Source organism: Nannobrachium achirus (genome assembly GCF_963921795.1).
Source record: "Nannobrachium achirus genome assembly, chromosome: 6".
Classification (NCBI taxonomy): domain Eukaryota; kingdom Metazoa; phylum Chordata; class Actinopteri; order Myctophiformes; family Myctophidae; genus Nannobrachium; species Nannobrachium achirus.
In genome coordinates this window covers 43,064,149-43,089,188 of record NC_137815.1, presented here as the reverse complement: position 1 = coordinate 43,089,188, position 25,040 = coordinate 43,064,149, and the positions used below count along the sequence as shown (strand labels likewise).

Sequence of the window (25,040 nt, the reverse complement as noted above, 5' to 3'; positions counted from 1 at the left end):
CTTTTTTTGTCTTATTTTTTACAATTATGTGACTGGCATTTCTCTTTTGAGAAGTTTAAAACAAGACAGTTCCTTGTCACACAGATAGGAATGCAGCATCATCTATAATCATGGGAATTACAGTACAGTCATAGTGTGGGAGGCAATACAGAGTATGGTGTTCAGACCTCCATCACCATCTTTCTACACGTTATTAGACCTGTCATACTGTGGCTTTCTGCCTCTCTGCGAGATATGTGTAAAATACAGCCTTTGACACTGGTGCTTGTTGTCTTCAAACCTGTGTCTTTAGGCTTTGGTTGTTTGTGACCTTATATAGCCACATGTTTGTGCATGTCCAATACAAATACACTTTAATTATTCTCCTCTCTGCCAGAAAGTGACATTCCAAAACTGAGGCTATGAAGGAAATGTGTTGAGAATGTTCTGATTGATATGAAAAGGTTCATATTAGGATTTATATGCCTGAAGCAGAATAGCCTACTATTTAATATTGCTATATTGTCTGAAATATTTTTTTTTAAATGTATTTCTTCCATAATAAAATACAGTGGGTGAGGAATGAGGATAACATGCATGTTACTCACATATAGGGTTGGAGATTGTTTGCAGTACCATAACGGGATGCAGCAGCAGAAACCTCACCAAGAAATATGAGAAAAAACGAAAAGGTAATAATATCCATCATTTCGACTTCCTCTTGCCATACAATGAAAAAATATTCATGAATAACGCGCTATGTCATTCATAAAATAGTCATGCTCACGGGCAGGATCACCATAAATAATAATAACAAAGGTGGCAAAAATCCAAGGAATCAACTTGAAGAAACTTTAAAAGGCTCCCAGAACTCCGGCTACTGTATAACGTGAGCGACACACAGCCATTGCAGCCGGTGCGTGGTTGCAGCAGCAGCGCTGTTTGACACAGTAACACACAGATCACCTCCACTGCTTTTAGTGCAGATGTTGCATGGACGCACATGCGTGCGAGACTCGTGGAAGCTGAAGTGCTTTGACTCCCATTGACTTGGTAATGATGTCTGGCGGCCAGGCAGGGGGAGGATGGGGGAGGATGGAGGAGGATGCGGCCGGCTGCTGCCACCCTAAAAGCCTTAATTATGCTTCATTTATAGTCCAGCCTGCGTCGGTGTCGCATCATGCGGCATGCCACTCGCATGCCTAATAAAATAGGTCTATATAAAGCCGATATACAGTCTGAGGCTGAAAATGCATCATGATAGAATAGAAGTGGTTCCACAACTTTTTTAACTTCAAAGACTGATACGAGTTATTAAGTAGCCTAAAGTCTCAGATGGGTATGGGCTACACAGACAGACCTGTAAGCACCCCCAAGGAACCACGAGCGTCCCTGTGGACCCACTCTGAAAACCACTAATAGGCTATAAATGGAAAGCGACACCCTCGTGCGATGGAGCATAAAATATTGAGCCTGCTATAAAAACTTCTGATAGGAACATATTTAGCACACAGGTATAATAGCGTATCCATGCAACAGATGAATGACATCGCGCCAACGTTTGATATTTTATCTCACTCAATTATTTACCTGAATACCATACAAATGTTTAGCTCTGGTCCATAGCGTTAGAACTCCACTAACGCTATGGACCAGAGCTAACAAATGTTATGCTAAACAAAATATAGTGTGCTTTCACTTGGGCCGTCGTCTTACCTTGTTGTGAATGAATTATAGAGGTAGAGGCCCTGGGGGGTCAAACAGCTGATGACGTGGTCACTGGTCAAGGAGGAAGGGGTCAGTGGATCAGCAGGACTGAGTTACTGCTGTTCCCAAAACAGGGTTCATTTCATACATGTATTTTAATGGCCCAGAGCCTTCACTGGTCACTGCTACTCAACAAGCTCTCACACCAAACCAGCAAACAAAAATCAAACCTCGGTTCGAAGTGGAGCGGTGAATCTGTGTGTGTGTGTGTGTGTGTGTGTGTGTGTGTGTGTGTGTGTGTGTGTGTGTGTGTGTGTGTGTGTGTGTGTGTGCGCGCGCGCGCGCAACAGCGCCCCTCCTTTAACTTGTGTGGCCACTCAAGGTATTGCCAGGCTACAGACATACCCAGCCAGCCAGCCAGCCACATAGCCAGCCAGCCAGCCACGGACATACCTGTCTATTGGGACTTGGGAGCGCTTTCACCGCTCCAAAAAACAAAACGAAAGTTAATCTTTGCCAGGGGAATTAGCCTATTTGTAATAGCCTACAACAATTTCCCCATTGTGTCATTTTTAGGTTTGAATCATTTGATACTCTTTCTGTTGTAATGATATGCATAATGAATATGTAGCCAGAGAGTCCTGTATTCAGGGCTACCAGTATATAAGTATTAATTAATGTGTATGAATCAGAATGTGCTATTACCGAACCGAGGCTCATTAGTGCACGCAGTGTCAATGTTTTGACTCCTGTGTGAAATATAGATGATGTTTTGCTGACACCTTGTGGATAAAACAAGAACCACTGCTCATTGAGGGAACGCTGCATGTGTTTTTCGGGTGACGCAACGAAGAGACCTGGCCTGAGTAAATAAATATTTAAAGGTGGTCTGCAAAGTTTAGCAAACATTGACAGGGGCAAACGACATTCACAATGATTAACCACATTTTCTTTTGCCAAGAAGGCAACGTACTAGCAGCTGTACTTGCATTGAGTATAGGCTGCGCGTCTATTTTAAATTAAGTAACTTTACCACACTCCCTTATCGCCATAACGTGCCCTTTTACCTCAGAGAACACGCGTCTACTTGATTATGCAGTGGACAACACGATTAGTAGTAGGCCTGTACACACTCCGTAAAACACGCGTTATTAGCAAGCAGGTTTTCACGCATTCGCCGGTGGTTATAGTGGCACTGAGAAACATGTCTTCTCAGGTGAAAAAGCCCATTTCCCTGCTGGGAACGATGGCGTTCGGGGGACGAGCCAACGCGGAGCAGAGCCTGGAGATGGTCAGAGCATTCCTGGACCGTGGTCACAATGAGGTGGACACAGCCTTCATGTACACGGACGGACAGTCGGAGACCATCATAGGGGGCATGAATCTACCAAAGACAGGTTAGTGTAGTAGGGTAGGCTACTGTTGTCTGCTGATCAAAACGGTGGCAATGGTCATGCTGCTTCATGCAAATAAGTTGTTTGCTACTTGCTAGTTGCTAGCAAATGCATTCATTTCAAACCCATATTTCAATTCAAATATTGGTTACTTTAGCTGTTGTGCAAGTAATTTGACGTTATGTACAGACATAATCGCAGCTGATTGGCTGAGTACAGACACTACAGAGCCGCCCCCGTCACATAACACCACCATCAACTAACTTTCTAGCAAATTCGAGGCTACTTTGGTCTCAAACTAACTTTCGAGCCTAAAGTCCAACTACGTACCATGCATCCGAGTCCTACAAAAAGATCATAACAATTCAGAAACCTGTGTATTAGCCAATGCAGCCCTTCAGGATTACAAGTTGCAACCTTGTGATCACTGCTCCACTTCAGATGCTTGACTCCTGTCCATAGGTTCAAGTTCATCATGTTTTTGTTTGATTTTATTTGTTTCTGGGGTGTTTCTAGCACTGCCATGAATATGACATGCAAAGCTGCAGACCCATTGAAATGTAAAACCTGTCCTATTGTCCTTAGCTACAGACAGGATCAAGTAAGAAATGTTTCTCTCCACAATTTTGACCCTCTTAACATTTTCTCATTTGTAAACTGAAATGTGGTCATGATTGTAGTGTACTCTGCACTGCAGCACAAGTAAAGAGGTCCAGTTTTGATGGTCAACCCAGGTTATGCATGATTTATTACCGCATTGAGTTAATGTTTGTTATTTTCTGTGTGACAGTGAACATAGCCACCAAAGCCAATCCCTGGGATGGTAAGACGCTGAAACCAGAAAGTGTTCGTTCCCAGTTGGAAACCTCCCTAAAGAGGCTAAATACAGACTCTGTGGATATGTTCTACCTCCATGCTCCTGACCACCAAAACCCCATCCAGGATACCCTGAGAGCCTGCAATGAACTGCACAAAGAGGTACACACATTAGGTAGTAGAAGCTACAACATTTCCTATTGATTTAAGTTGTAAACATTTTCCTTCACTCAAATATGTCCCTGCAACACTGTGCACATACAGTACATAATGACCCCAGTTATACTCAAGACGAGGTCCAAGACGGAAATGGCAAGACTCGCCATCTCCGGTTTACTCCCTGTATCTGCGTGAAGTAGGTGGACACCAGACCGGAAGCAGTTTGGAGACTATTCATTTCAATGGGAGAGTGAACGCGAACGCAGCTTCTGAACCATTTTTATCTCCATGGTCACTGAACTAAATATTGGATCACAAGCCACACAATATTCCCAAAACTTCATAGTAAAATGGCTTTTTTTCAGAGACGAATTAAGAGAAAAAATTTACTTTTATTATTGACCTTTCTCTGTCCCAGCAGCACACTCTCGTGGGAATTGATCAAGGGTCCTGGAAGGTCCTGGAAAAAATAGCTATGCATTGTTTTTGGTTATTGATTTTGTTAACTTTTACTGCCACCATAAATCGACTTTGAGGGTTCCCTGCCACAATCTTCTAACCTTTTGACGTGGGCATGTGCGTGTACAATCCGCATGCACGCCACGGCCCGTTTGCTACACTGCCTGTCTTTGGGCATTGCACATAGGAGTAAGTGACTTGTTATTGTGCTGAATTATTGTTATATAGTCCTGGAAACTGGCTTAAATATTCTGGAAAGGTTTTGGAAATTCATTGGTAAAAATGTGTGGGAACCCAGTAGAATTATTTGACAAGGTCTAATAAATGTATGGCTTGTGGATGTTTGATGTCATGATCAGTCTTGCCCAAATATGGAAGGACGTAGGATGTCTACAGACATACTGTAGACAGACTAGACACACATACACCCACACGCACACAAACCATCTTCTACCTGGCTCGCCTCCTAAGAACCATGCAATAAGAGAAGAATAGGTCAGTGATACTTGAAAGCATGTTAATCATGTGCTTACTTGTCTTGATGCAATGACAAAGTCAGATTTCATTTTAATGTGTACCTTTCAGGGGAAATTCAAGGAGCTGGCCTTATCAAACTATGCATCATGGGAAGTAGCTGAAATTGTATGTATCTGCAGACACAACAACTGGATTGTTCCTACTGTCTACCAGGTACTTATGCACACCTCACATACTCATCATCAACCCATTAAAAACAAGTTTTAGACAACATTTTACGATTAAACTTTGAACCCTGCCCATTGTAATTAAACTGTTACCACTGGCAGGGAATGTACAATGCCACTACAAGACAGGTTGAGACAGAGTTGCTGCCATGTCTGAGAAACTATGGGATGAGATTCTATGCATACAACCCTTTAGCAGGTACTGTGTATTTCTCACCTCTTCACTGTACTCAAGTTTAATTTGATGCTTGCAGAATATTTGCCTCCATTTATTTGAAATGCATTCTTTTATATACAGCAACAAAGGTTTTATGTCTGGAGAATTAAAAAGTAGTGATTTATATGATATAATCTTCACATTTGGCATTTATAATACATCTTATTTATAGTAAACAGTATTTATTAACATTTTATAATACATATTATTTATAGTAAACAGTATGCATTAACATTTTAGCATTCAGGCCTTCTTCAAAATAAAATGCAAATAAATACTGTTTTAGGAGCAACATTGTAGTGTTTCATCGTTGCTTTGTGTCCTGCACCTACCCTACTACATTTAATTTGAATGTGCACATTTCTCATACTATATACTGAGCTTTGAACATACATAAATCCTTTCCTTTGCCATGAAACCCTTTATCTCCAGAGTGTGACAAGAGTATTGAATAGTCATGATCTAACTGGGATCAAAATGTCTACATAAAACACCTCTGAGATATGGATGTTATGGTTGATGCTCCTCCTCCTCCACCAGGGGGCCTTCTGACAGGGAAGTACCATTATGAAGACAAGGATGGATCCCAGCCTGCAGGACGATTCTTTGGCAACAGCTGGGCTGAAAAATACAGGGAAAGGTCAGAGGCCAACATTTTGCTTAAGGGTTTTCTTCAAGTTATTGTGAAGGCCTGATAGTATGCATGTTAGTGTATATCTAAGGCAAATAAATAAAGGTATGTTATTTTGATATCATCCATTGTCTCATCAGATACTGGAATCAAAGCAACTTCCAGGCAATAGATCTAGTTCAAAAATCCTTGGAGGCCGTTTATGGTTCAGAGAAACCCACCATGACCTCTGCAGCTATACGCTGGATGTACCATCACTCCCATCTTAAGGTAAAACTGTGAAATACTGTACACCACATTACCAGTTTTGTCTTGCCTTCTTGTGTAATGACCACACATGCTGTTGCATGTGTGCCTTACTGTGATATCAAATCATTTTCATGAATGTGTCTGTGTCTATTCCTAATCATTTAAATTAATACACAACAGCAGCATCCTAGGCCAAAGGCTTTTGGTGTACAACATGTGAGCATAAGTGCCAGATCAATTATCAATGTAAAGATGGACATAGACCTGCTTTTATGCTACACAGTTATTGCCAGCTGTTCTGATATAACACCCTCTTGTACAAGCATATTAATATATGTCTGAGTTAATGTCTTGATTATAAATACATGGTGGTTTGATATTCAGATCACTCTGTAACCATTGCGATCTTCAATTGCAGGGTGATCTAGGAGACGGCGTTATCATTGGCATGTCTTCCATGGAGCAGCTTCAGCAGAACATGTCTGCCTCAGAGGAGGGTCCTCTGGATGAGAGGGTGGTAGAGGCCTTCAAACAAGCTTGGAATCTGGTGGCCCATGAGTGTCCAAATTACTTTCGCTGAATAGTCTGCAATGCCCATTACATTTTTTTGACATGTAGAAGGGGTGATCAGATATTGTGATTTGCAGTATCCCACTCAGATATTATGTTCAGATCTACAATTTCCTTTTGCCTTAATGTTTGTTTGAGAACATGACAAGATATGAACATTACGTCTTTTTCAGAAATTCCATTTGATACAGAATATCCACTTGATACAGAATATTTTACTTGATATTTTATTTTTTACATGTAAATATTCTTACATGTAAATGCACATGTCAGATCACAGCACTTAATTGTAAATATACAAGTCAATGCAAAAATACGTTTCTGGAGGTGTCCATCTTAAACTGGTCAAAACATTTTGCCCCTCCATCCATACAAAGGCATTAAAGAACCATCTATCTGGTTCAATTCGGTGTTCACAAAAACATGACAAAACCGGTGCACACAAACTTTGGTTGTTAAAGGACAACTTAAATGTTCAACCCATCTTCATATAATTGGTCCTCACTATGCTGATGGTACCTTTTGTCTACCCTGTCTGTCTCAAAGGAAGGCTATGGACAATTCCAATGACATCGATGGGGATCCTAGCTAATAGAAACTGCATGATTTCTATTCCTGTAAAGTTTGCATGTTATAATGGCAGCCATTGTTCTCCCGTTAATAAAAATCAACACGAGAACACTGGCTTTGAAAAAAAAAAACGCAGTCCACAGCCCTCCTATGAAACACAGACTGAGTAGAGAAGGGGGGGAAAAGTACCCTTTTATCGCGAGCATTAGTGAGGACCAATTATATGAATATAGGTTGAATAGAATTTGTATATAAAAAACTGGTTCCATTCTGTACACACAGGAATTCAGATATATGGATCATTAAAGTTCTTTCTCTCCACGACTTACTGAAGTGAAAAACCACAGATATATACATTCCAAAATGAGAGACTGAAGTCAGTGAATGCTTTTTAGGTGATGAAAAATTATACCATAGGCATCAGTTTCCATTGACCACTCAGGTTTCCGGTGTGGGATCAAATATCGAATATCTCTCAGTAGCTTTAATTTCAAGGTCCAGAATGAATGGCCAAACCGGTGACTTTAAAGGCAAAGTATAGAAAGTCCTTCATAGGTTTCATTCAACATCTTCCTCTTCATCGTCCTCTTCCTCCTGCAGAGGTTCTTCCACTCCAGTGAAGTTGTCAAACTCACCCGTTTCTGAGTTCCACATGCACTTGATCTGCACTTTGAATTCAGCCATTTCATGACCAAACATTTTCTGTAATTGACAAACCACAACCAAGCCCATTACCCACTGACAGCATGTATAAATGTCAGATTTCTCTCAAGTCAAAGAAAAGTCAAGAACTCACCAGAATACGACACTGTTCAGGGGTTAGAGTTTCACCCTCCTTACACACTTGATGCTCTTTTAGAAGTGTTACCACCCCTAAGACAAAGAAATCACAGATTCCTATTATGAAACAAACTAATGTTATCATTATGGTTCCTCGTTACACAGTTGGATTTGTGCAAGACAAAAAAAGATCTTGTCAGATAGGTTGAAGGTCATTTATACTTATTGTGCTCCAGTGTCGCTCACCAAAAATAGCAGATCTACATGCTCACGGCACATCATCTTGTGAATCTGCCATTACCGGTTCACGACACGTAATCAAGTATTATACAGGCATTAGGCTATTTGTCAATGCTAGCCATTATATACATGAATGAATACACTACCTTTCTTGAGAGCAGTGGGAAGTCCTAACTGCCTCAACTGTGGTTCTATGGAGTGAGGGAAATGTTCCAAGGGTCCTTCATCCAACACAATGTCCATCTGTGCCTTGTTACCTGCCCGTGCAAAATCCATCTCTTTGAACTGAGTAAAATACCTGTGGACAGAGGGCACAATTTAGAGAACATTAAATAATTTACATTAAGCATCTCACACTCAATTATGGTATATTTGTGTCTTCTGTGTCTCGGAAAAGAAAGTGAACGCTTACTTACTCTTGTACTTCATCCTTGGTTTTGTTTGTGAATAACAAACCCACTTCTCCCTTCAGATATCTGCAGACCTAAAAACACCATTAAAAGTACCCACTTAAGCACATTTTCAAAACTCTTTAAGGAAAAGAATAATTGAGCATAGACTATTTACAAGATCACAACACATTGCATCATGAGACCAGGGTTTAAGTGGCTAAGGTTCTAATGCAGATTACAACAATCATCAATCCAAATCACTAGACATTGCACTTCCACTTACCTTATGCAAATTATCTTTGTACTCCTCCGTTGGGCCTTTTCCCAGAGCAACCATCATGACTTTGTTTTTGCCAAAGAAGAATCTGTGAAAAAAGTTCAAAAGTGGATTTCAGTTGTTGGGACAACAATCTAGTTAAGGTGGTGTTTTGTTTTGTTTTGTTAAAATAAATGTTAAACAGCTCTAAATTCTCATAGAAATCATTGCTTTATAGAGAATGAACAGGGGTCTCACTGTCTCTCCAGCTCTAAACACAATGCATTTTCAGGAGAGAGAACTCACACAGGATAAACAAGTAATTTGGAAGTGATTAAAACAAACACATTAGCAGACAAACTTGGAGTTTGAACACCATCAAATCGAAGCTGACAAATGGGTACTTTCTACTGATTGACTGAAATTGACAACACACCTGAAAATGTTTATTAAAACGCTGTAGAGATGGAGACTGAACAACTTAACAAACCCTAGAGTCTAGTCTATAGCAATGATTACTATCCGAAAACGGTGTTTTAACCTTTTGGTTTTAACCATAGACCATATAAATTCGGTTTTAACCAAAACATAATCTACCCTACAACAACAGGGTTCATTACCTGCTATGTTTCCATGCTGTCCTGATGTCTTTGAGCTTATTGTTCCTCACGTTGGCCACAGAGAAGATAAACAGGTGCTTGTATATATCCACACATTTCCGTAGCTAAAAACGGCAGGGAAGGAAGATCACATCACATTCAGTACATACAGGACAAAACCAGGACAGTATATTTTTGGGCCATTACAGCATCAGCATCACTAGCCAGCAGCACCAGCAGACTGCAGACAGCATAGTTCAGAAACTTACTTCTTCAATTAAACTCTGCTTTGTCTCGAGCCCCTTCTTGGCTGTTTTCGTTAACGAAACTGGAGAAGAGAAGATGATGAAAAAAAATACATTGATGTGTTTGCTGGCTATCATGCATTTTACATCACATTGCACAGCAGGCTAAGCTAACGCTAGCTTGCTTTAGAAGCCTACTATTTCGATGTCAGGAGATATACAAATTGGATAGGTGTAACGAATGACCATGTCTGAATACGGTCACATTTAACCGTTTAAAATGATACGCCTTTATTAATGACATGTTTAGTGTTTGCTTACTTTTCTTGTCCCTCTTTGACTTCGGCATGGTTCTATTTCACGTTGTGTCTGTAAGGAAGAACTTGCACACGTGAAGAGAGAAAGGACCCCAAATGTTTCGCTCTGCTCAAGCTGAGCAGGCGGTGCCTGACTCAAATTAAAATGCATATCCCATTCAAAACCAGTGGTGTAAAAGGTACTCACATGTTTTAGGCTACTGAGTATAACTATTGCAAAATAGAAATTCTCTGTTAAAAGTAAAATTCCGGAATTCTGAAAAGTGCAAAGTAACTAGTAACTAAAGTTTTCAAATAATTGTATACAAGTACAATATTTGGATCTGAGATGTAGTGGAGTAGACGTAGCCTAGAAGTATTGGAAATACTAAATTAAAGTACAAATACCTAAAAATAAAAAAATACCCTCAAAATTGTTGCTACTTAAGTAAATCTACTTAGTTACTTTACACCACTGTTCAAAACGGGAGATAAATGTATAGGCTACGTGCAGTTGGGGTAAAACATCACACTGATCTACTACCAGAAATAATTTACTTAAAATATGTAAATAAATGAACATCTATTTCATATCACACCCCGCCATTCCGAAACACCGCCATTCCGAACATTGAATTCCATTGTTAGGAACCCTAACAACCCTAACCCTAACCCTAACCCTAACCCTGTTTCGGAATGGCGGTGTTTCGGAATGGCGGTCTGACACCACTTAAGCCATACCATAAACTGGTGGAATTGGGTCCCAGTTTATTTCCTGTCAGCTGTCAGCTAATATTTCACAGTAGGCCCTTCAGTATTCACCTTCACCAACCAACACAAAAGACTATAGCATATATACAGTATCAGTGTTCGAGTTATACTCCCAGAGCTATGGGGGCCCTACATGGGGGGGGGGTCACGTCTCGCGCGCGCGAAAATTGGCGGTTTTTCGCGGTTTTGATCACGTTTTTATCGCATTTTATTCGGGTTTCCGCGGGTTTTGTTTTGCTAAACAATCGGGAATGGCACACTACACTTTCCCTTTGCCCCTTTCCACATGCACCAGCCAGCAAGATAGTCAGACAGCGAGGTAGGAGAGATTACAAAACAGCAGCATTACAAGTCTATCCGTGACACGCAAGGCAGCTGGCTAACGCAACTCAGCCCTTATCGCCACTAAAGCAGCAACGTGGCTCCATCGCACAACACAAGTTACAACTGACAGTGCAAGAATGTTTATTTACCTGTTCGCTGTTGCCGCAGTCCCGTTTGACGCTTTTTCTTTTTCTTTTTCTCATATCCAGAAAGATAAACGTGCATTGTCAAAGCGAAAGTAAACACACACTAGCCTCTGAAAGGGGGGCGGGGCGGAAAGAGTTCTTCTGGAGTCAAGAAATGTTGTCTGCTTTTTCTTTTTGGCCAATGGGACAACGGCAAAGAGCCGTGAGAGCCAATCAGGGACACGAGTAAGTCTGGCTATGCGAGGTTTATCAGAGATGTCTCATTCAGGCTAAGATGGCAGTAGCCTCTGCCTAAAACCACCACTGATGAGAGCCAGAGAGCGCAGGGGAGGGAAAAAAAAAAAAAAAACACTTGGGGAAAAAAAGAGACCCCATAGGGGTTTTTGACTATGGGGTCCCAGACTTTATCTATGGGGGCTAGCTTTTTTGATATTCTCGGAGCTTCCGAGGAAGAGCTCCCGAGGCCATAAAAAGCCCATTAACATAATCCAATCGTGTCGGGGTACCGTTCAAACCCAAGACCGAGTCCGGGGCCGACAGAACGATTTTCCCGGGGGGTCATCCCGAAATCTGATCGGGATGACTCGGCCCCGGGATCGGCCCAGTGTGATTGGGCCTTAAGCCCCCATTGGCCCCCACATAACTCGAACCCTGTACAGTATGCATAGGTCTACTACTCTTATGACACCTGTCCTGTATATAGCCAACTTTTATATGCCATTATACCCTTCTCAATTGATATTTTGATCCAAACAAACAGGGATATTTATGTGGATCACAAGTTTCATAATAGACCTACTGTTACTATGATACAAAATAAATGTGTCACTCTCAGGGTATTTATACTGTTTGCAAGCTGTGTTGGCATGAATGTGGGTCATGAGTGTCTCACAGCTACCCGGGCCTCACTTTGAGATATATGTGGGACATTTTGAACTCTTGTCATAAGTCTGGATAAGAATGTAACCCTGTTTAAAACCCAAGCTTCTCACTTTAACAGTGGTATGTAGAATGAGAAAGTGAAGCTATAATCAGAGCAACTCCGAGGGTTCTCAACGAGCCTTATGACCTAATGAACATTATTTGTTATTTGCTTTGGTGCACAGACAGTATTTTGGTGATAGCTGATGAATGGTTTGAAACCCCACAAATGGGTCCCTTAATGTTGCCACAAGACAGGCCTTTTGGCCACAAGACAGGCCTTTAGGCCACTTAGTGGCCTAAAGGCTTGTCTTGTGGCAATAACTGTTAGTTATGGTGTGAGTGTCGAGCTGGAGGGCTGGGTTCTGGGCTAGACAGACCAAAGGAAGAAAGGGAAGCTCTTGGGTTAATAAGGTCCTAGTTTATGTTTACTTTATGTTATTCAATATAATATAGTCCAATATACCAAGTCAGAGCACCTGCATGTCATGGTATCAACAACAGCCTTAACGGATTCTCTCCTGACTGGTTTGAGACGCCTGTTACACTATCCCCTTGCCCGTCTAACTCTGACATGGCACATGAGCACTTGGAGCCTGGTAGGACGCTTTATCACAGGTCAAGCAACATCTTACCAAGCGTCAGCCGTCATGCACCGCTCTGCACAGGCACTCACTGGGCTTATCTTGTTTTAAATGTTTTTACTGGCACATCAACCTATTACAAGTTTGAAGGGGGACATTCGTCTTCATTCCATTGTCTGTCGTGTGACGTGAGACTACAGGGGACATTGAAAAGTGCCTGTCACATCCATCTCCATTGTAGCGTCGGGGTTGCTTGACACCTCCTCCTGGCTCAGCTGCCATGCTGCTGTCAAGACTTGATGGCAAGGGTAGTCATGATGACCTTTTATAGGAACAACACCCACACCCAAAGCACCAAACAAACACAGTCATAGAGCAAATGAGGCAGGTGCTCCCTTTAGTTGCCCCCTACCATGCATGGTGGCTAATCTATGAATCAAATTTAAGACATAACACATTCATCCCCCAACTGGCCCAACACATTCCCCATGGTAACTTACAATACAAACCAAACTGCAATAACTTGAACACTGGAAAAGTGTATTCACTTGTAGCCTACAGCGAGTTTCATGGAATTCTGCCCACTCGATTTTGAGATAACTTGAAATTCTGGCCTAAAGACAGCACTTGAGGAAATGCTGTTGGCTCACCAAAATCAGTAGGCTAGCATGAAGGTTACAAGAAGGTGCAAAGCAAATTCCATGGGTATCCAGCAAGTAGTTCTACAGATATGTTGGTTTGGGATTCTTGGACAGTCTGGTGGCTCTGGTCAACCAAATGACCGACTGACCAACATTTCTATTGTTGTTGGAGCTAAAAATGGCAGTCTTTATAATTAAGTTATAGTCTTATTAAAGCTATCCAGAGACAGTGGCCTGTGTGTGTGTGTGTGTGTGTGTGTGTGTGTGTGTGTGTGTGAGAGAGAGAGAGAGAGAGAGAGAGAGAGAGAGAGAGAGAGAGAGGGAGAGAGAGAATGTGGGAGGGGTTGAGTGCTGCCTAGTTTAGCACTTGCAACATGATCCATGCAGCGACGCCACGGAGAGGCTGGGCTCTGCGGTCCTGGATCCTGCCTTCACATCGGGCTACTGGAGACCGCACACATACTACAAGGGCTTGAAAAAGACTAGGGGACTATGCGGTAGAGTCTATGCGGGCGTGTAGCCTAAAACTCCGCAGCATCAGCAGCAGCAGCACCTGGCAAAGGACAGCCGGCACAGCTAGAGCAGGAGGCTGAAGATAGCTGGTGGTGCTTATTGCGGTCTGCGTCAAACCGTTAACACGATAAGATGATTACCGGCCGGTACCTGGATGTCTCTCTGGCACTATTGCCTTTATTTACGCGTCAACTACACTGACACACAGGGATCTATGTTATTCCGAGGTGAACCTACAGGGACCGTGATGTTTGTCTCACTTTCACCTTCAGTTACTCTGTCAGTACTTGTTTCAGCATCTGCATCATAAGGAGAAAGTCGCTGGGGGAGTGGGGGTTTTGGAAGAATGCAGAGATAAAACATAAAGAGAGAGAGAGAAAGAGGGGTTTGGTTGTAACGTCTTTTGACCAGCCCAAAGTGGAATTATCCAGCATTGTTTACCAACATGAACTCCATGTTTTTCGCTGACCACCCGCCTGTAGGTATGATCGCCACTATGCCCGTCGGCAGTCATCTGCCCAGCTCGGGCGCGGTGACCAGCGCGCTGCGAAACGACCTGGGCTCCAACATCCATGTGCTGAAGACACTCAACCTGCGGTTCCGCTGCTTCCTCGCCAAAGTTCACGAACTGGAAAGGAGGAACAAATTACTGGAAAGTCAGCTGCAGCAAGCACTGGAGTATCAGCGTTACCACGCCGTGTACACCCGAGAAGTCGCCACCCAAACGGACTCCCCAGAATCTCGACTGCCAGGCACCATTTGGAGTTTCACGCACGTGAGGAGACAAGGGGAACGGTTCGAGACCCTGAAGGGGCCCGGGGTGTCCTGGACGTATCCGGACGGAGTCGGGGTCCAAATAGACACCATCACCCCAGAGCTGAGAGCTCTGTACAATGTGCTGGCTAAAGTCAAGCGAGAGAGAGAAGAGTATCGGAGAAGGTAAGAAAATGCCTAGACATAACTCTGACTTTTTGTTGTAGTAGGCCTACTAGTTCTATTTATTGCAGCCATATTCTTGAAACAGCTGGCAATGCTATTATTCGGGCCTTATAGGCCCATACACGTCATTGCCAAGATTTACCAAAGCAAGGTTTGACTCATTGCAGATGGTTAGCCTACTCTGCATTCTACTGTAGGCCAGACTCAGAGCAGAGCACATTCAGCCAGGATAGCCCACGTCTCTAATCACTGTAATGACATGTTTAATACAGACACATGTGTTATTGAATTGTTAACACATTGCTTGAGAATTTGGAGTAACGTGGTTGTATTTTCATTTAGGCCCTGTATGTATGTCCCCTGCCAAGCTGTCACTTTTAACTCATCAGTGTGACTTTCTCATATTGTTTTGTGGCAGATCCATGTTGCTGTACACAGCAGAGTTATGACAGCCATCAAAGTGACTGTGTTTACTTGTAATAGGCTACTATTTCGCATTGTAGGAACTTTCACAGGCCTGGGAGATCTTCAGTGGAGACTGGAGGTGGGGGGGCACTGTGTGTGTGTGTGTGTGTGTGTGTGTGTGTGTGTGTGTGTGTGTGTGTGTGTGTGTGTGTGTGCAAATATGAGTGTATGTATGCTATGTTTTTGAGCAGTGCTCTGGGAAGGAGTTAAGCTCCAATATCTGGCTTTGTCATGTTCCCAAAAAAACGTCCAGGCCCTAAAGTAAACTTAAGCGTGACCTCTACATCTGGCCTAGATATGGCCTACATTTTGGCACAAACGGCTCAAAGTGTGTTGTACGCCCATGGTCCCATCAGCCAAGCTTCGCAGGACGCGCTGTGATTGGTTGGCGGGACCCTTGTTGAAATTAACTCATAAATGGCACCGCTCACTTCACACTGGGTGTGATTTTTTTTGTTCACAAATTGGGCCCTTACTGACACACATAGCCCCTAGAATGACCCACACCCCTTTTTCCTTCATGGGACAGTTCTTATCAGTCTGTGTATACTGTCCATGATTCCTTTCAACTCATATTCATACACAGAATGGGCCCGCCGCAGCGTCCCCATAGGCAACCCACGTCACTGCTGGCCGGCTTGGCTGGCTACTGCAGGGAACCGTTCCAGACAACCGGCTGCCTCTGTTTTCTCATGAGTCAAGCGGGGAGGCTTTCAAACAGGGCCATGCCTGTAGCGTGGGGCTGTCTGTGACGGATGCTCACTTCCATGTGGGCCGTCTGACTCAGTGACACAGAATGTCTGTCTGTGGTTCAATGTGGTTCAGGAATCAGGATCCCCCTATCCCAATTCCCAACCCCCTTCCTGGGGTAGCAATATCCTGTCCAGTCATCGTTCTGAAATTCCGAGATAGCCTTTTTTCTTTTTGTCCAGTTCTGATTTAGAAAATGAACAGCAGCGCCTGGACAATGGCCAAATTTCTTCAGCTGCCGCAGCTAAAGTGGGGTGATCTGAAGTCTGGGCCTCCTTGTGTTACATTGAGTAAATAAGAGATTTCTGGACCGTTTGAGTCAATGACATCTGTCTGTCTCAATCCATAAAATACAGTATAACATGACTGAGAAGCACATACATTCCTTATTTCTTTTCATAAGTTATCCATTTATTTTATTTTCCTAAAAGCAGTCTGAATTGTTTTGGTGGTTGATGAAACCCAAAACAACATCTTTTTCTATAGTGTATCATATTCTAGCCAGCGTTATAATGTTTTCAGTATATCATACAGAAGTCACAGAGCCTTGTACTCATTTCTCTTCAATGGACTCATCATGGTTACTTAAGGATTGAACAGTTTTCACACAGTCTTGACCTAGAGAAAATACAGACATGACTGGTCTAATTTTACTGTCTATTTAATCGTGACTGATGATCAATCCCCCCCTCCCCCCCAGTTTCCTTCTCTTGTGTGAGCCAACTAGGCTAATGACATCACTGCATGTCTCGCTGCTCTGCCCTCTCTCTCACTCCCCGTCATACTCGTTTTAATGATAGGCACACATCAGCATTCATGTCTTGGCTCTTCCATGCCTTTTCTGTGGGCATTGCTCTGTCCCATGTCTCCTCCAATCCATTCCTCCGTCCTTCGCTTCCACTCCTCCCTGTGTCATACAGACTGCTTTGTAAGGCATCTTCTGTCCCGACGGAGGGCCCCCTTCGTTTCCACCCCAGTGTGGAGATTTATTAAAGCGTTACTACTGTGGACACACCAGGAGATGGATGGCCAAGCTAGCCCGTTTCTAATTTGGCCACTTGTGTTCATTCTGTGATGTATTCAAGTGTTTACATTCTATCTTTTTCATTTTACAATGTAGACTTGTTTTTGTGGACGAAGAGTCTGTTTTTGGAGCCAAAGGCAGAATAGTACAGACGCAGTGAAAACATTCTCTAGAGTGAAGTAATGCTGAGGGGTGTGTAGAGTCAGTCAGTTCTGAAAGGTGTGGCATTTTTGATCACGCCATCGATCCTTTAGAGAGACATTTTATGATATGATTACATCAGCTGTAGATGTCATTGCGGGATTGTTGTTGCCTTATTTCATATGATTCTTGGATGTGATCTCATATTTTTGTTGGGTAATGGACCAAAATCAACAATTCCCAGTCCAATAAAAATAGTGGTTCTTTCTTTTTATTTCCCATTCAGATGATAAGTATTGCTGGTTCATATCTAACCCTAACCCTATAATAGTCACAGAGTATAATTCTAGATCTGGGAAAGCTCTGTTTTTGTCTGTGAATCTTCACTGCATAACACTCTCATTACACTAAGAACTCTATTTCCATCTCTTACTAACGTAATATAAACACAACACACAGACAAAAAGATGGATGCACGCACACACACTCTCACATGCTCTTGGTGCTCACATATTTTGCTGATAGTTGAATGACTTGAGAAATAACTGCCCTCCAACACACATGCACGCACGCGCGCGCCCCCACACACACACGGTACGCGCATGCGCACCCACACATCACACACGCACACGAAGGCCACTGTCCCTTGAAAGCTTTAATAACTCACAGAGACAGGTTGTACAGTATGAACATATACTCTCACATGATGGCTACATCTCTTTCATACTGACGAATGACAGTACGCAGGCCTGTGTTCTGGTCCATAATGTTTTCCTGTTAGATTTATCCCAGAGTGTTTGCAGGGTGATAAGTATCATTGTGGGTTCAGTGAGTTCTCTTAGGCTTCAGTCATTGCTGCCAGCTTGTCTCATGTGATAAACAGCTGGCTGACATTGATGACCACATTTGACTGCTGACCATGTCTCATTCACTCCACAGCTTTCCTTGACTATATAAGGGCAGAAACTATGTTTATATGTTAATTTCCTTATACAAGATAACACCTATTTAATACAAACAAGACACATGACCAATTCCTTCATAATTTGCACATTTGTTTTCATACACAGATAGTACTACAGACAGACTATAGAGGTGTTCAAATGTTTTTTTTATTACATTTTTATTACATCAATACAATGGATTAATCCAACATTATTTAAAACATACATACACAGGCCTTGACTTCTAATTCCTATATTTTAATTTGCCCCATGGGATTAAGGCATCCAATTTGAAAGCCTCATGAGACCCATTCCATGCTCTAGGAGCACAATAACTAAAAGCAGTTCCCAGATCAGTGTTGACTCGAGGGACTTCAAGAACAAACTGATCCTGACTCTGAGACCTTGTCTTCTGTTCCGTAATGCCATATAATAATCAGAGGTGTTAGGTAACTAGGTAGCGTATTTAAGATTGCTTTAGAGATATACGTCATACATATTACATAATATACTGTATACATAATAATACTGTCTATACAGAAGCCATTGCTGTGTTCCCCTGTTCACTGTTAGGACGATTATTGCATTGACAGAACATTAAGGCCAGTGAGAGACAGAGTTTATTTGTAATGATATGATGTCACTTAACAACTATGAGAGTAAGACAGGAAACTATCTTATCTGTATGTAATTTTACCGCCCATGACATTAATGCCAATTACAAGAGAGGAGGCACAACATGGAGTCTTTTTTGTAGTTGTTGTAGTTGTGATGTACAATACATAAGGCATAGCAAGCTGATGCTCTTATTTAGAGGACTTTGGCAGAGACATCTTCAGCTAGCTGGTTAGTGGCTACTGTATTATAAAGATGATTACTGTACATGAACTGAAAGAAAGGGCCAGAGGGAGAGAGATGTAATATTTAACACTTCTATGTGCAAAGCTTACTGCAGCATTTTAGACAAAATACTACGGCAGACAAGGACACATCACCTACTGTACTGTATGAGGTTTATACAGTAGCAGATAGTATATATACTATAAGCTGTGCCCCAAATTCCCCAATTGGGATTTGAGCCCTGTCGTCTGCTCCATTCACTCCTAATTGTTATACTGTTCCTCTTGGGATCGGCGCCCAACCATAGCCCTGCTGATATCCATGTGGGAGACAGAGCTGAGACATATAAGGAACCAGAACAGTTCAAGCCAGGGCCCCGTGGGCATGTTCCTCGGTGCATGAATAATTGAAGTCCAGCTGAATTTAGCCTGCATCCTGACCAGTGTGTGGATCAATGCAATGAGACTCCGGAGGAGAGACTTTGATCACTCTCCTCCTGAGGCTCTTGACGCTTAAGAGATGAGAGGCAACATCAAAGCTCAGCCACTTTTCAACTCTCACTAGTTTGAAAGGAGACTTTCAGGCACGTTTGAATGAATAAAGAAGAGCAAATGTGGTACAAAGTGGGGTGGAAGAATTTAACTCTGACACAAAACTTTAAGTGAGTATTATGTTTCCATTTTCCAATATCGTATTTACCTAATAAATGCAACATCCTGTGCTGACGAGTACATCGGTTTCTCTGTCTGTCTGTCTGTCTGTCTGTCTGTCTGTCTGTCTGTCTGTCTGTCTGTCTGTCTGTCTGTCTGTCTGTCTGTCTGTCTGTCTGTCTGTCTGGGTTGTCTCTCCGTGGCACTGACTTGCCCTTGTTTAATCCAGGCCTTCTGTTCAGGTGAAGGATCTTCTCTTAAACTGTAACCTAGCACCTAGTCTCACAGCCCCCGGCCAGATCTGCACCACGTCATGGCAGCCACCGCGCCAGAGCCTCTAAGTGCTGGGCGCCATGCTGCTGAGACGTAGGTAGACAAAGTCAAGTTCACTACTAAAGGCCTTTGTGCTCCAGAGTACAGTCTCTATGTTCTTCCACCCCCCCACCCTCTCTCTCACACACTCTGTTCCTATCTCACACCCTTTCCCCCACATTATATATTTGTTTGTTTTCCTTAAATAGATTATTGCAGTCCATTTGCCATCATTGGAGGTCACTACAGTGGCAGTGCAGGTGTTCCCACTGTGGTGTAAACACAGAGCTGTGTTACAATAAAGGGCTTATGAACAAAGAGTCGAGTAGTTTCTGTTCTTGCTCTACGCAAGAGTGCCTGAAGTTTGTGTTTGTAATGATCTTGAATGAACCCTTTGTCTTCAAGCGTACCTGAGTTTTCCTTGAGTCTTTTGCAATAGAATGACGTTTTGTTATCGTGCACACAAATGTGTCTTCTGTGGATTTCAGTATCCTTACAAACCTGGAGTGGAAGTTATAAGGAAAGGAACATCATTTTACACTCATCAGGGCTGTCTTTGAAAAGAGTCTCCATTATAATGGAAGAGAGCAATAGCAGAAAAAAAGAAAACGTGCAAAGGAAGTGTGGCCTCTCTCTCTCTCCCTGTATTGATCCAGCCGGATGGAGAATGTGGGTTATCCCATGGTGGAATAATGTTTCCTGCATTGTGTCTGTATTCTCTCCATGATTCAGATTTGCACTGTGTTTTCTGAAAGCTGTGCAGTTGTGCTGCTGTAGCAGATTATTCTCAGGCATCGATGCAGCCCAGTGCAGTGGCATCCTGCCACATAGAAAAGTGCCAGAGTGCACCTGTCCTTTTTATGCGCTGCATAGGGGTACAGACAGCAGCAAAAAAAGAAAAAAAAGAAGAGGAAAAAACGATTTGTTTTGGAAAGGGCTAGATAGACTTGGTAAGTCTTAGGTGAGCTATGCCCTGAAGCGAGGTAGAACAGAAGAGTTACGGTTTGTTTTGGTTTGTCAAGCAAAAACTACTGTTAAGACCATAAATGACAAAGACTAATCCTTTTTAGGATTTGGTCTTAATTATGTAAAATGGAACACCTGTCTACCCAGACCGATTCTTCTCAAAGCTAGGCTAGTCCTACATGTGCCGACGCAGCATTGTGACTTTATAACCGCCGTATTTCAAAAGCTTATTATCCCGGAGGAAAGTGTGTTAGGCTGAGAGTTAACAATGTGTGTAACTAATCCCCTCCCACGACAGCCACGATCACTCATGCAGACATGTTTTCATGCAAATACTACACACACACACGCACGCACGCACGCACACACACACACACACACACACACACACACACACACACACACACACACACACACACACACAGAGCACATCATGGTCATGTTCTACATCTGCCAGTGTTAGGGGGATGCATAGGTCAGGAATCTTTCCACTGAGAGGGGTCTTAAGTCTATCTCTGTTCTTTTATTTATATATTTATATATGATATGTTTAATACAAACAAGACACAGTATCAATTTGTTCATAATTGTCTCCACCAGCCGAAGGCTGAGGGAGAGTATGTTTTCCCCTCCGTCCGTCCGTCCGTCCGTGCGTCCGTGCGTCCTCGCAGTTTGTGAACAGCTAATCTCAGTCACCGTTGGCCCGATCGCTGCCAAACTGAGCACACACACTCCCTGGATGCCAATCTAGAACCTCTGCCCCACATTTTTCAAATCAGCCTCATGGTGGCGCTATAACAGGCCGATTTGTGTGGCCTGGTTGTTACCAGCTAATCTCCGGCGCCGTTGGCCCGATCGCTGCCAAACTGAGCACACACACTCCCTGGATGCTAATTCAGTACCTCTGCCCCACATTTTTTAAATCAGCCTCATGGTGGCGCTATAACAGGCCGATTTGTGTGGCCTGGTGGAGACCTGTGCTCGGAAGAGCACTGCTTCTAGTTTGCATATGTATTCTGTCATATTTCAGTTGTATGAGTCCCTTCAGGATAGGCATGGGCATAGGCATTATATATGATCCTGGCCCAAATAATCTTTGATTCACAATATTATCTTGATAATCAAAACATTATATAAATCTCAAAATGTTCAATACGCTGGTTGACTCAACATGACACTTTTGTGAAGGCCGGATGTGCATGCAAACCAGTTACCAAGAAGTCATTAAATCATTGTTATTCATCAGATGAAAACATTTTATTTTTCTATCAAGAATTTAAAGTGTAGATACATTTGCAAAGCACGTTGCATCCTTTGCAATGTCACTATTGCACATGTGTATAGTGCCATGCTTAAACAATATATTATGCAGCCCTGAAATGAATAGCTTGTTTTCTTTTCAGATCACACTGGCAGAGGTACAGCAAGGACAGCTGAATGAATGCAATTTCCCTTTTAATATATAAAAGTAGAAACTTTAGGTGAATCTGTTTTTCAAATAGAACTAGAAGCAGTGCTCTTCCGAGCACAGGTCTCCACCAGGCCACACAAATCGGCCTGTTATAGCGCCACCATGAGGCTGATTTAAAAAATGTGGGGCAGAGGTTCTAAATTAGCATCCAGGGAGTGTGTGTGCTCAGTTTGGCAGCGATCGGGCCAACGGCGCCGGAGATTAGCTGGTAACAACCAGGCCACACAAATCGGCCTGTTATAGCGCCACCATGAGGCTGATTTGAAAAATGTGGGGCAGAGATTCTAGATTGGCATCCAGGGAGTGTGTGTGCTCAGTTTGGCAGCGATCGGGCCAACGGTGACTGAGATTAGCTGCTCACAAACTGCGAGGACGCACGCACGGACGGACGGACGGACGCACGGACGGACGGACGCACGGACGGACGGACGGACGGACGGACGGACGGACGGAGGGGAAAACATACTCTCCCTCAGCCTTCGGCTGGTGGAGACAATAAAGTCCAACTGGTATTGTGGCATACTGTAGAGTCAAACTGTACTACTTTGAAGTTAACCCACTTTTCTGGGGTCAAACCTGAACAACACTGTTGAGACTTTTCTGTCATCAAACAGTATTGCTGGCATTGTGGCCTAGAGAGAGAGAGACATGCCAATCCTTTTGAAGATAAAGTTTTAGAAAATGTCAGCATGTTCACTTTTACTGATTTTAGTTCCTCGTAAAGATGTGTTGTGACCACTGGCACAAAACAGTTTCTCTGAACTAGTTGCAGACAGTCAACTTAAGGATATTCACACAATTATATGCAACATGATTAAATTATCTTGAGAGTTTTTTATTAATAATACAAGATCAAATATATCCTTGCATCCCTTCTTCAGAAGCACTATGAGAGAGAGCAGTATTTTCATTACGTAATGGCCAATTCATATTTTGTAATACAACTGTGTTGCTCACCGAAAATAATGGATGTTTTTGGCGAGCAACATATTTGCAAAACAAACTATGAATTACCCTTAAATCTGTTGCAGATAAAGTTGGCCACCATGTAGATTATTTATCCTAGCCTTTTCACACATCACTGTATTGCTCATTGCTTGTTTTGTCTCATTTCTGCGGCCTCTTTGGTCATCTTTACGTAGGGTGCCAAAAGTACGGGAGACATTTATGTAATCCTCATGATGTCACTGCTAGCATTGTTGTTTACCTTGCATTTCATAATCAGACCAGAACTTCATTTGACAGCAAGACATTAATAATTTAAAAGACTGTGAAATGTGGTGCCTTTACTAACAAAAGACCTGACTTCAGGGAATGAAGCTGTCGAGATTACAGGACAAGATTGATTTCTTTACACAGGTGTGCGTGCTTGGATGACAATATGGGATGTACCATGAGATTGAGCCCAGAGCGATCATGCTTTTCCCTTGGTTTGAATGCACACACACGCCCCGTGACGGTTAATGACTCTGAACGGATATAAACACACAGACACGACAAAGAAACCATCACACAAGAATAGAAAGTACACAAGGATGAATCCAGAAAACAGGGAAGGTTCAGAACCAAGAGATCAATCAGCAAAGACAAACTTAACAGGCATGGAATCAGAGTACAAGGAATCAGGCAAGAGTTCAGACAGAAAGGTTCAGTAGTCAGGTTAGCAATTGCTGGTAGACAAATAACGTCTGTGTTCATGTCTGTAGGGAGTTCCACTGTACATATAGTATAGTGAACCCAACGGCAGAATACAAAAAAAAATCAAACCTTGGTTCGAAGTGGAGCCGTGAAATTGAGCACTTCCAGATCTATGTTTTTGATTCTATGTGTTCCCCCCTGTGTGTGTGTGTGTGCGTGTGTGTGCCTGGCCTGAAAACAGCGCCCCTCCCTTAACATGTGTGGTCATAAAAGGTACTGTTCGAACTCAACGGGACAGTTCTCACTGGTGAGACAGGACACACATTGCCACTCAGAGGGAGACCATGGGCTCCGCCCACGGCTCCAAAAACAGGGAAAGCCAGATGTCATGCTACAGTGGTAGCATGACATGTGGGAGTGGCATGATCTGAAATGACAGGAGAGGTAATGACCATGAAAACAAATGAGTAGAAGGGTAAGATTCATGAGAATCATGACTCACCCTAAACAACTAGACATGTCAAAAGGGAGCATCTTCCATAATAAGGCCTCACCCACCACATCTCCACCCTAACAAGGCCTGTACTTGCAGCATGTTTTCTGCACATACTCAGATTTTGTACTTTTGGTAGAAATACCACAATGTAGAAATACCTGTAGCCTATTCCTGTATTCAAAGTGTTACTTGAGTAAAATTACTGGGCTGGCATCAAAATAAGCTTAAAGTACTAAAGTAA

General features: G+C 42.7%; 4 protein-coding genes across 4 annotated transcripts in view; 2 read left to right on the top strand and 2 right to left on the bottom strand.

Moving 5' to 3' along the window:
• The window catches only part of megf6b (multiple EGF-like-domains 6b), a gene marked incomplete at both ends in the record, with an annotated part of 93,255 nt that extends 92,570 nt beyond the window's left edge, over positions 1–685 (bottom strand). Inside the window, one exon of the mRNA XM_080729007.1 lies at positions 588–685. Coding sequence (XP_080585133.1) covers positions 588–685 — 98 coding nt within the window. The remainder of the gene's footprint in view (positions 1–587) is intronic.
• Positions 686–2,594: 1,909 nt separating this feature from the next.
• akr7a3 (aldo-keto reductase family 7, member A3 (aflatoxin aldehyde reductase)) lies at positions 2,595–6,905 on the top strand. Its single transcript, XM_080727393.1, has 7 exons — positions 2,595–3,083; positions 3,871–4,058; positions 5,100–5,204; positions 5,321–5,417; positions 5,976–6,075; positions 6,207–6,336; positions 6,734–6,905. Exons 1-7 carry the CDS (start codon positions 2,780–2,782, stop codon positions 6,893–6,895), a joined length of 1,086 nt encoding a protein of 361 aa, XP_080583519.1. The 5' UTR covers positions 2,595–2,779; the 3' UTR covers positions 6,896–6,905.
• A 1,107-nt stretch (positions 6,906–8,012) lies between these two features.
• mrto4 (MRT4 homolog, ribosome maturation factor) lies at positions 8,013–10,358 on the bottom strand. The gene is made up of 8 exons (XM_080727394.1): positions 10,289–10,358; positions 9,992–10,050; positions 9,744–9,847; positions 9,151–9,232; positions 8,892–8,959; positions 8,622–8,773; positions 8,252–8,328; positions 8,013–8,157 (listed from the first exon to the last, which is right to left on the bottom strand). Exons 1-8 carry the CDS (start codon positions 10,314–10,316, stop codon positions 8,014–8,016), a joined length of 714 nt encoding a protein of 237 aa, XP_080583520.1. The 5' UTR covers positions 10,317–10,358; the 3' UTR covers position 8,013.
• A 4,250-nt stretch (positions 10,359–14,608) lies between these two features.
• The window catches only part of iffo2b (intermediate filament family orphan 2b), a gene marked incomplete at its 5' end in the record, with an annotated part of 35,689 nt that continues 25,257 nt past the window's right edge, over positions 14,609–25,040 (top strand). The window contains one exon of the mRNA XM_080728240.1: positions 14,609–15,102. Within this exon, the coding sequence (XP_080584366.1) occupies positions 14,609–15,102 (494 nt within the window). The remainder of the gene's footprint in view (positions 15,103–25,040) is intronic.